Source organism: Malaclemys terrapin, chromosome 1 (genome assembly GCF_027887155.1).
Source record: "Malaclemys terrapin pileata isolate rMalTer1 chromosome 1, rMalTer1.hap1, whole genome shotgun sequence".
Taxonomy (NCBI): domain Eukaryota; kingdom Metazoa; phylum Chordata; order Testudines; family Emydidae; genus Malaclemys; species Malaclemys terrapin.
The window spans coordinates 342859028-342870502 of NC_071505.1; the positions used below are offsets into that span (position 1 = coordinate 342859028).

Here is an 11475-nt window from a genome sequence, read left to right on the forward strand (position 1 = left end):
TTCAAAATAAGCTGAGGTCTATCCATGGAAGCAGATGACACCCTGCAATACAGATCACTGCAACCCACTTCCTGTCATCTCTAAAACCACAGCAACTCGCCCGTGAGGGTCTGGGGGTCCCCAGCAAAAGAAGCTCTATGGGAAACAGAGCAAGGAACTGTGAGAATCCAAAAGGAGCATTGTGCTTCACTGGCATCCACAGAACAAGGGCCCAGTCCTGCACGGCTGTACTCACATGGGGAGGGCCAATGAAGCCAAGGGCCTGATCACCATCCTGCAGGAATGGGGGACTCAGGCCCTCTGGAGTTTTCTTTAAACTGAGGGTGGACAGGGGGTTCACCTCCAAGACCAGTCCCAGGCCAGGGCCTGTACGTAGGCTCGCTGGGCAGGCCTACACGTCAACTTTCCTGTTGTCACTGGAAATCCCTCTCGACACGTACAGGGACCCGGGCCCACATGCACAAAGGTATCTGGAAGTTAGGAGTCTACCCTTGTGGATCTGAGCCCCTCTGTATGCAGATCTCGCAGAGCCCACTGGAGCTACACACGTGAACGAGGGTTTGCAGGACCAGACCCTTACACAGTACACCGAGTTAACTCCGGGGGACAGGAAAACAACATGGGGAAAAGGGAGCGTTAGAGACGATGAACCTTACAGGGATATGAGACATATTTTGAGGCTGCATATTTGTTCACCCTTCCACAGGAAAACATAGATACGGTGTTATTATTACAACTGCCAGCTGGATCACAGACCCGCCTATTCCTTGTTTCTCAAGATGATAAAGTAGCAGGCACCTTTAATTTGTTTTAGGGAGTTTGCTGCAAAATTCCTTCTGGTTTACACTGTGCATTTAATTCCTTTAGGAGCAGGGGAGCTCAGTGGTGCAGCGAGTTAGTGCAGCAACGGGGCATTCAATTCGCAGTTCCCATAAACTACAGGCCTCATCCTACTCTCCATTTATACATTACACCAGATCTGGCTTCTTTCGAAGGCAATGGGATTTGTGCTACAGAATCTGGCCCGTTGGGCCTGCAGCTGAAAAGGAGATGGGGTTTGCTTAGCTCAGGAACGGTAGGGCACAGGTGCTGCAGGAAAGGACCAAGGTGTACTGGAGGCGTGCACAGCACTCAGCCTTGCTCTGCTGGTGTTATGAAATCCTTCCCTTGGATGAGTAGGAAAAAACTGACTCCCACATTTTTGGAAAACAAACACACCCTTTTTTAGAAAATAGAGACTTTGCATCTCAGATCTCTGGCTTCATGAAGCAAGAGCCCTTTGCTCCCACAAACATTCTGCCTTCTTTATTTATTGAATATGTTCAAAAAGTTACTGGCAGACAGGTCAGGCATAATTAGATTAAACCATATCACAAACTGACAAAGCCACGTGCAATGAAAACGCTGCATAAACTTGGAGACATATTTTGTCAAAGTATTAATCTTAGGCTTCTGAGCTGCTTGGTGAGAAAGCCCCATTTATGAAACACAGAGAGAGGCTGACACTTCTAGAAATGGGAGCTGAAAGTTGGGCTTCTAAAGTTCATATTTAGGCACCTACAGGTGAAATTTTCAAAAGCGTCTGTGTGATTTACGAGCACGAGGGCCCTTGAAGCTGGCAGGGATTTTGCCATTGCATTCAATAGGCATGGATCCACGGCCCAAGTCTGCAGGGTGCTTTTCACACGGAGCCTGGGCTCTTTACTCAATGCAGTCAGGGGGAGATTTGCCTGAGCAAGGACTGCGAGACTCTTAGCTCCCTCTCCTGAGAGCTGCTCAATGCAGATTTCCCCCTGGGATTTCAGTGAGGCTCATGGGGCCACAGGGTTGCCCCGCATAGAGCAGCTTGCAGATTTTGGACCTGGATGTGCTAATGCCTTAGAGTAGAACAATAATAATCCACATTGCAATGCTTGGAAGCAAGGCAAAGCACGCTAGAAACAGTAAGGGCTGGATCCTGGGCCCAGGGACGTCAGCGGGAGTACTGCTGTCGACTCCGTTGTGATCAGGCTTTAATGTATTAGGGCTCACAACACTCCAGTGAAGTATGTAAATGTTGTTATCCTGCTATGACCGAGAGGCAAACACAGACCAAGTGAAGGCCATTTTCAGTCGGGTCCGCTCATTTTGGGTGCCTCCCTTTTAAGGAGTCCCACTTCAGAGAAAGCTACAGCTTGGTTTTCAGAGATACGGTGCACCTGCAGCTCCCCTGGTTGCCAGCTGGAGCTGGGGGCAGGGGGCCTCAGCAGGCTAAAGACGTTGCTATACTTAGACCTTAATTTCCAAAGTGGCCAATAATTCTGGGTTCCTCCGTGCTCCGCTGCCTAAGTCAGGGGTTCTCAAACTTCATTGCATGGTGACCCCTTTCTGACAACAAAAATTGCTACACGACCCCAGGAGTGGGGACTGAAGCCTGAACCCACCCAAGCCCCACTGCCCTGGGCCAATTCCAAAGCCTGGTGGGGCCAAAACGGAAGCCCAAAAGGTTTCTGCCCCAGGCGGGGGGCCTGTAATCTGAGCCCCGCCACCCAGGGCTGAAGCCCTCAGGCTTTGGCTTTGACCCCGGGTGGTGGAGCTTGGGCTTTGGCCCTGGGCCCCAGCAAATCTAATGCCAGCCCTGGTGACCCCATTAAAACAGGGTCCCGACCCACTTTGGGGTCCCAACCCCCAGTTTGAGAACCGCTGGTCTAAGTCATTTATCCTAGGTCACACAGCAAGTTTGGATCAGAATGATCAGAACCCAAGTGCTGTGCACTAACCATTAAACCCATTCTGCTTCCCTAGCCACAGAACGAGCAATAGCACAGAAGTGTATATGTAACCATCTATTTACAGAGATTACTTAGTACCTAGCGGTCTTGCTCTGCAAAACATGGATCATAACAACATTGCTTCAGCCATGAATAGTCAGAAATTATTGCAATAAGCTTTATAGAAAACATACAATACACCGGAGGCAGCTTTCAGTATATTTGCTCTAGTATATACTAGCAGGCGCAGATCTAAGCAAACCTGTGCAAGATATTGAGAGCTTTTTTTTTTTTTTTAAAAAAAACAGTTATGAAGAGTGTTGAGACAGTCGACTCTAGATTATACTTCGCAGTCGGAAATGAGTTGCTTCCATGTGCTTTAGCAACATGCATACAGCCTGCAGGGAAGTTTGTTGTTGTGCAGGTGCATTATTTTGTGCCTGAGAGAAGTCATAATTTTTGTGGAACAAAACCGTAATAAATAAATGGGCTTAGCAGATCATATGACTTCTTGTGGGTTTTTTTTGTTTTCTTTTCCTCTGTGTTTGGAGCAAAAAAAAAAAAAAAAATCAAGTTAGTTTTGCATTTGTTAGAAATATACTAGGAAAGAGAACTGTACAGGTAAAAGTCTAGGCTCCAAAAAATCCAGGAAACAGGTTTAATACCATCTAGCCCGTTGCTTTCAGCAACTCACCAAGTAAAAACTCACCCCACGGTCCACGTGCATAAAGTAAATTCACAGGGTGTTGTAGTCTAGCTTGTGGCAGAAGGTTGTTTGTTTTTTTAACAAAGGAAAAATTAAAAGGATCTCCTGGAGTAACTAGGAGTTGCGTGTGCATGGAGCTCTTCAGTGCATTCATAACTCCCGCAGGGCATGGGAGGGTCTTTTGCTGGGGTCAGGCCCATGGATTCTTCCCTGGACACTGACGATGGTTTTGGAGGAGCATCCTATGGGACATAGGGAGAGGGTTCTTCTGTTAGGGCAGTGGAACACGTGCTGTCACACACCCTGGAGGAGTGAAGGGCTTTCTTTCGAAAGGGATGTGTTCACTCAAAAGGGATCCTGTACATTCATACCCCCCCGTGGATTCTGGGTGGGAGGGGTTCTTCGGGAGTGGTTCCTGCATAGTTACTTCTGCATGGACCTGGGTGTTTCCTGTACGTTCACATCACACCCCCTGGACCATTGGGGTGGGGAGAGAAGGGCCTCTCAGGATGGAGCCAGTGAATTCCCAACTGGGGGTTTATTCTAGGCGGAGAGTCCTGTACATTCACGTGCCCCTAGAACACTGGTGGGAGGGTGGGTGTGATGGGTCCTGTGCGGTCTCTGATGCCGGTTATTCATTTGAAGGTGAGTAGCTCTCTCATTCACAATCCCCAGGACCCTTGAGGGGGATGTATTATTCTGGGGACTGGATGCTGTGCAGTGAGCCAAGGGGGTGGAGGGGATCCTGTGCAGTTTTCTTAGTTTTGTGGGAGGGCTGTTACTATCTTGAGGATGGATCCTGTGCTATCTTGAGTGGGTTGGCAAAAAGCTGTTCTCCTGGAGGTGAGGGCTGGTGGAGGGGTGTTTTGCTGGGTGTTCCCTGGACAGGTGGGTGTTGTCCTTGGGAGTGGGGTTCCCTCTGGTTGGAAGTGCCCCCTGTCAGGCATGAAGGGAGAGGGGAGTATTCCCAAGTAGTGGGTGGGTGGGTGGGAGGGAGGTAGGTATTCCCTGGGTAGAGGATGGGGGTTGGTGAAGGGTATTCTTCTGGGGGTTGTTCCATGAGTAGGTGGGCAAAAGTGGGGGGAAGGGTGCCCCTCTGGGGAGTGCGTGGGATTGGTGGAGTGGGGTTTTATGAGATAATCCGTGGGTGGATAGATATTCTCCTGTCTGGGGATATGCCCTAGTTGGTGAATGGATGTGGGGATTTCCTGGATAGTGGTAGCCCTACTCATGTGTGTGGGATACACTCCTTGGATAATGAGGTGGGACCTCCAAGGACTGTGGGTAGTGGTTGGAGGAGTGGGATCCCCAAGGACTGGGGAAAGGATCCCCAAGGGCCAGGAGTGGGGGCTTGGGGTGGGATCCCCAAGGGCTGTGGGTAATGGGTGTTGGGAGGTGGGATCCCCAAGGGCTGTGGGTAATGGGTGTTGGGAGGTGGGATCCCCAAGGGCTGTGGGTAGTAGGCAGATGGATGGGAACCTCAAGGACTGGGGGAAAGATCCCCGAGGGCCAGGGGTTGGATCCCAACGGGCTATGGGTGGAGGAGTGGGATCCTCGGGGGCCGGGGGTGGGGTCTGGAAGGGTGGGATCCCTGCGTGCAGCAGGGCTATCTGGCTTCGAGGTGGCCCCCGCACTCTGGCTCAGAGCCCCGAGGGGCTGGTGCTGGCCCGGCGCGGGTCGGTGTCCTGCTCGTAGCGGTAGTGGTAGCCCTCCATCTGGTCCCGGCAGGCCTCCCGCAGGTTGTTGAGCCAGCGCTTGATGCCCCTGCGGTTGAGGTACAGCACCATGAGGAAGATGACCCCGATCAGCGCCAGCACAATGCCGAAGAACACGTAGGAGGCGGTCTCCAGTTCCTTCTGCTCGCCGGCCTCCTCCGGCCGCGGCTCCCAGCCGGCCCCGCATCCCAGCTGCTCCAGGCGGAGGCGCAGCACAGGCGAGCCGCTCAGCTCCCGCGGGGCGGCGCAGCGCAGGCTGCGCGCGTCGGGCACCCTCCAACTGGCGTTGCGCATCCAGCCCAGCAGCGGGCGCAGGGCGCAGTCGCAGCGCAGCGGGTTGGAGCCCAGGTAGAGCTGGAGCCTGCCCAGCGGGGCTGAGTCCAACCAGGCCAGCTCCTCGGGGCTCAGCCCCTGCAGCGAGTTGTTCCGCAGATCCAGCTCCTCCAGCCCCTCCGGCAGCGCGGCGCCCGGCAGCGCCCGCAGCCCGTTGCCCGCCAGCTCCAGCCGCCGCAGGCTCAGGTTGCGCAGGGCGCCGGCCAGCGGCTCCTCGCCCAGCAGCAGCAGCGCCTGGTTGAGCTTGAGGGTGCGCAGCCGCGGGCAGCCGCGGAAGGCGCCGCCGGCCAGGGCGCGCAGCGGGTTGTGGCTGAGGTCCAGCGCCGCCAGGCCGGGCAGCCCCTGGAAGGCGCGATCCTCGATGGCCTGGATGTTGTCGCGGGGCAGCAGCAGCCGGCTCAGGTCGCCCAGCGGCCGGCTCGCGTGGCCGGCAAAGGCGGCCCGGCGCAGCACCGTCAGGTTGCCGCCCGCGATGGTGAGGTTGCGCACCCCGCGGGGCAGGTCCCGCGGCGGCTCCTGCAGGCGCACGTAACTGCACTGGTCCAGCTCCGGCGTGGCGAAGCAGTAGCAGTGCCCCGGGCAGCCCTGCCCGACCTGGAGCAGCGGCAGCAGCAGCACCCCCAGCCACCGGAGCAGGGAGCGGGCGCGGGTGCCCAGCGGCCGCCTCCCTGCCATGCTCCCTGCCTGGGCATCGAGTCCCTGCGCGGGGGGGGGGGGGGGGCGGACTCCCAAAGCGGCCCCCCGGGGATCCCGCTCACAGCCCCAGCCGCTCAGCGCAAGGCGGGAGCCGGGCGGCCCCGGGCCGCCTCATTTCACACACGCCCAGCGCCCGCTGCTAAGTGTGAACGGGAGAGACGCGGCTCCCAGAGTGAGAGTGAGAGTGAGAGCGAGGGGCGGGGCGGGGGTGGGGTCCGCGCTCCCGCAGCTGCCGCTGGCCCTCGCCGTCCCCTGACGTCTCCTCCCTGTCAGCTGGGCGGGGGGGCTCCCAGACCGGCCTCTGCCCTTCTCCGGGGCGGATGAAGCCCTCTCCGCTGGGGAGCAGGCAGCGAGGCGCCCCGATCTGTTCTTGGTTGCCCCCCGGGGCCGTGTGATCAGGGCTCCCCAGCTCCCCCCTCTACCAGTGGCAAAGCACACGATCCAGGGGGCACGTTTCGCTTGTGGGGGGCGGCGAGGGAAGCCGAGGCGTCCTGCCTGTGCCAGGCGACAGCCGGCAGCAGCTCGTGAAAGGTTGGTGAAAGCCGGGATTCAGCCCGCCCCGCCACGGGCTTCCTGGCACCGGCATAAAGATGTCATCCCTGCCCGTTCAGCGGCCACTTCTGCGCTCCCACACCAAGAAGTTTCTCTTTAGAGGTGTTCAAAGTGCGCCCAGTTCCTGGTCTTATTTAGCCCTGGCACGCTGGGGGAGGAGAGGGGGGTGCCCGCTGGTTAGAGTTTCTTTCAGGTCAGCGCTGCCCTGTCTGTGATGGAAAGGGAGGAGAACACGCGTAGCTGCTTGGGCTCTGGAGAAACAGACGAGAGGGGTGAGTTGGGTGTGTGGTGGAGTGGAGGCGTTTAGCCTGTCTTTGTGCACACGGGATACTTTTTATCGTTTATTTCCCTTTATGGATTTCCCGAGCTGTGGGCCAGATTCTGCTTTCACATCAGTCTGGAGTAACTCCGTATGGCGCTCTGCCTATCACAAGACCCACATTAGGGGTGCAGGGCACTTTGCAATTGTAAAGGATAAGATTATAAACTACAGGGCAGGGAGGCAGGGGTTAAATCCTGCTCCCAGAGACGCCAGGGTGGTTCCAATGAAATCAAAGGAGTTACTGCACAGAGGATTCTTGCTGGTGTGACTCAGAGCCGAATTTGTCCAGAAGAGAGGTAACAGACAGCAAGGGATGAGTGATGGAAATGGGGATGGGGGAGGGGAGGGAGGGATGAAGTGGGAGGACAAAGATGAGGACAAGGGCTCCTCGAGCTGGGGAGTTCCTTGGTTTTGTTCCTAGTGCTTTGAGTTTGTAGCTATAGCTTTTACGTAATGTTTGGTGGAGTGCAGGGTGGGTGTGGGGAATCCATGCAATAGCTGCTTGCTGAGACTTCATCTCAGAGCTGCATTTGCAGTGCCTAGTAGCACTCGGGATGCCAGCAGGAGAAGAGGTGAACGGCAGGTACAGGGAGCAGCTTTCTGCAACTGCGAGAAGGAGCTTTTTAAAAGCTCAAGCTCTGTCTTTTTCCAGGGAGTGTTCTGTCGGATCCCTCGGATAAAGTCCATAGGATAAATGCCATGAAGGCACTGTCACACCCCTGCTCCCCCTCCGTGGAAAAATGGGCAGAGAAAAAGCTCCCTGAGATTCCTCTTGCAGAGTTTTCCTCCAAATGATGATTACGTAAATTACCATAGCACCTAAGACTCCATTGTGCTCGGTGCTGTACAAAGCCACATCCCCTGGAGCTTGGGGTTCTCCCCTGCCCCATGGAACCTGAAGAGGGTTGGCTGCCAAGCTCCATGGATCTTTGCAGAATTCGGCCGCTCACTGGCCCTAAGGCCCCAGCTCTAAACCCTGGGTGCTGCTGGCGTTTATCTCAAGGCAGAGAGGGTTCCCCAGTGCGTAGGCAAGCCCTGTGTGCCGTGACTAAGGCTGCATTAATGTTTGCACAGATTTACCACTGCAGCGATGGCATGATCGTGGGAGTCTCCCCTGTCCTCTGCAGGGTGCTGGATGGTGCCACACAAGTGGCTGACCCCTCTCCGTGCGGCAATGGAGAGATTTTTATATTAGCGGCGAGCATTTCTGGGAGGCACTGTTATGCCCTACAGCCTGACACAGGCCTTATACAACCCTGCAGGCTTCCGCAAGAAGGGAGAAGATCCCTTAGCACTCCACTCCCTGTGCGTCCAGAGAAACGAGCACCGCCGTGTTCAGCAGTATAAGCCTGTCTCTCCCCCTGTGCTGAACTGAACGCTGGTGAAGGGGGACATCCTATGGCCAGGGCATAGGTGCCCCAATGACAGTCCAGGGAGAGCAGAGGATTTTCTCTTACTGCACCTGCCATGCAGCTGGCATAGCCGCTAGAGAAGTGTCCTGGGTCAACACTGGAACAGGAATGGGGCTGGGAGCTCCCTGTCATCCAGCCGCTCAGCGCCTCATGATCTGTGATGGGCACTGTGGGCTCCTGGAGCCACCAGCCTCAGTTTCCTTATAGGACCCTGGGTGGGAACAACGCAGCATGCATGGCAGCCATCCTGGTGGCTCAGACCTGCGCCTCCCAAACCCCAGCTGGCCTCCTACCCATTGGCTCTATTTATTTTCCCATCAGAAGTTCTCACTGCCCCCTGGCCCATTTGATCACAGCCCCGTTGTATTCGGTTTTCCTACTGTGGATTTTCCCCCTCTCCCCAGACCTGCTCTTTTTTCACTTCTTTTCTAAATTACTAGTGGCCCAGATGAACTTCTGGACACGGACGCTGGTTGAGATTAGCGAGTCTGCTCACCCTTAAAACTTGCTCGGTTTAATCATCTATCATAAATCTAGACAGTCCGGGCCAAGCAGAACCTATATTTAAAGTGGCAGTGACTAATTTACCAGCCAGAGATAGAAATGGAGCTTTTTAAATAGAAAATAGCTGGAAATATTTCATATAATCATGTTTCATGAATTATTCAAGCGTGAGCTGGCGTCCGATATAATCTCAAACACTGAGGAACTGGGGAAAGCCAGGCCTATGCTGTTTATATAGTGTCAAGTCAGCATTGCAGCATCGAGCTGTCCGGGCTCCAGTAGTCTTTTCTTAGCCTTCTTTCCAAGTCTCTGACACAATTAGGACCAAAAACAACAAAGAGTCTGGTGGCACCTTAAAGACTAACTCTGTTAGTCTTTAAGGTGCCACCAGACTCTTTGTTGTTTTTGTAGATACAGACTAACACGGCTACCCCCTGATACTTGACAATTAGGACCATTTGTCACTCCTAATCATTATATTTAACAAATCAATATCACTTTGGAAAACAAGGGAGCCAGGAGCTTAGAACCACCTATTTGCATTAAGTCCCTGGGATGCTTTTATACATTGACTAAAAGCTGCCCTGCGGCTTTCAGTCTGTTTTATGTATCTCCTAGCAGAAGGGACACCTGCCATAGAAACCAAGGCAGGAAGAACTACTTCCTTTGTTGTCTAAAGATCATAAAACATAGTTGAACTGAAACCATGCACTTCTAAGCAGAGTGAGACTTCAAAGGTCATGCAAGAAAAAACGGCGAAATTCCACTCTCAGTTAAACGGATGTAAATCCACTGCCGTTGAAGAGTGGGCAGGCCCAAAGCTGATGTGCCCTCATGCTTCATGGTCAAGCCAGCCTACAGCTATTGAGGATACTTCCTCTGTGGGCAGATAATCCCATGGATGCCTACTGCAGGGCTTCTTCTACCTTCCTCTCGAGCACTGGGCACTGACAGAGACCAGAATACTGGGCTAGATGGTCTGGCAGCCCGGTCTGATTGGCAATTCCTACACACACTGCTGTAGCTCAGGGGCAAAGCCCTGTGTGTGAGATGGGTAACAATGGGCTCAGAGAAAATATGGATAAACGGAGAAGCTGAGCATGAGATAGACCTGAAGGAATGCCACATGATCAACTAAAGGAGTCTCACTAAAGCACGTCTCCATAACATCAGGACAAGTTACTGCCCCACTTTGTGCCTCAGTTTCCCCATCTGTAAAATGGGGATAATGATACTTACCAGGGCCGGCTCTGGCTTTTTGGCCGCTCCAAGCAAAAAAAAAAACAAAAAAAAAACGGGGCGGCCAGAACGGCAAAGCAAAAACAAACCTGCGAAGCGCAGGTGCAGGGGGACCGGCTGGGGGGAGGGGGGGGGAGGGAGAGGAGAGAGAGCGGGTGGGGCCAAGCGGCCCCTCCCACTGCGCCGCCTCCTGCCGCCTGCCGCGAGGGCTCCACTCCGGTCGGCGGGGAGGGAAGGAAGAGGACTGCCTTGCAGGGCGCTCTGGTTCTCCGCGCCGCCGCCCCCTACAGGGCAGCCGGAGCGGAACAAGAACAACAACAACAAAAAAAGCGGCCGTGCCGCCCTAGGATTGGGCAGAATGCCGCCTCCAACAATCTGCTACCCGAAGCACCAGCTTGCTCGGCTGGTGCCTGGAGCCGGCCCTGATACTTACCCTCCACAGCTTTACATCCAGAGTTCTATGGTTGCAAAGCGTACAGCTTGTCCTCTGTATTTATTGTCAATATTCCTCACATTTTCACATACAAGGAAGACCACCCAATGGAGCACAGTTCTCGCCCTCTTCTTCACATCCTTTTACTTCAAGGGCCAGACTCCACGTGGAGCGGGGGTGATTGCTAATCCGTCAGGGCAACATCCACACAAAGGGCTGCATTTTGTGCCATGATCTGCGACAGAACCAAGTTCTCCCATCCCGAGTCAGGGGGCGGGGCTTGGCTGATCAAGGGGCCCATAAAAGCGGCCGCCCAGCCAGGCAGCGGCAGCCAACAGGGCGGCTAACAGGGGAGTTTGAGAGGGAGTTCTCATTGGAGGAGAAGGTACCTGTATTTGCATCTGTCCTGTGTGTTCTTGGGTGTTCTTGTGTGTTTGTTTGTAGGGGCCGGCAGGGGCTGGGTGCTGGGACGGACGCCGAGCCCTGAGCAGGGGGCGGGGCTTGGCTGATCAAGGGGCCCATAAAAGCGGCCGCCCAGCCAGGCAGCGGCAGCCAACAGGGCGGCTAACAGGGGAGTTTGAGAGGGAGTTTGCAGGGGGAGGTCAAGGGGGAGGCAGGAGGGCGGGGTGTGTCGTGTGCTCTGTGTCCCCAGGTGCTGTGGGCAGAGACTGCAGCAGCCATGAGCCAAGCAGCAGCAGCAGACAGAATGCAGATGGCTGCATGCGGAAGCTGTGGTATGTATATAGTCCTAGCAGGAGACCCGGAACAAAGGTATGTGTGTATGAAATGTCGCCTTATAGTGTTACTGGAGGA

At 54.7% G+C, this 11475-nt stretch overlaps 1 protein-coding gene across 1 annotated transcript; it reads right to left on the reverse strand.

The window, feature by feature from the left end:
* Window positions 1-1247: 1247 nt before the first annotated feature.
* On the reverse strand, window positions 1248-6352 carry TPBGL (trophoblast glycoprotein like). The gene has a single exon (XM_054015908.1). The coding sequence runs from the start codon at window positions 6177-6179 to the stop codon at window positions 5097-5099; it is 1083 nt and encodes a 360-aa protein (XP_053871883.1). The 5' UTR covers window positions 6180-6352; the 3' UTR covers window positions 1248-5096.
* Window positions 6353-11475: the final 5123 nt, after the last annotated feature.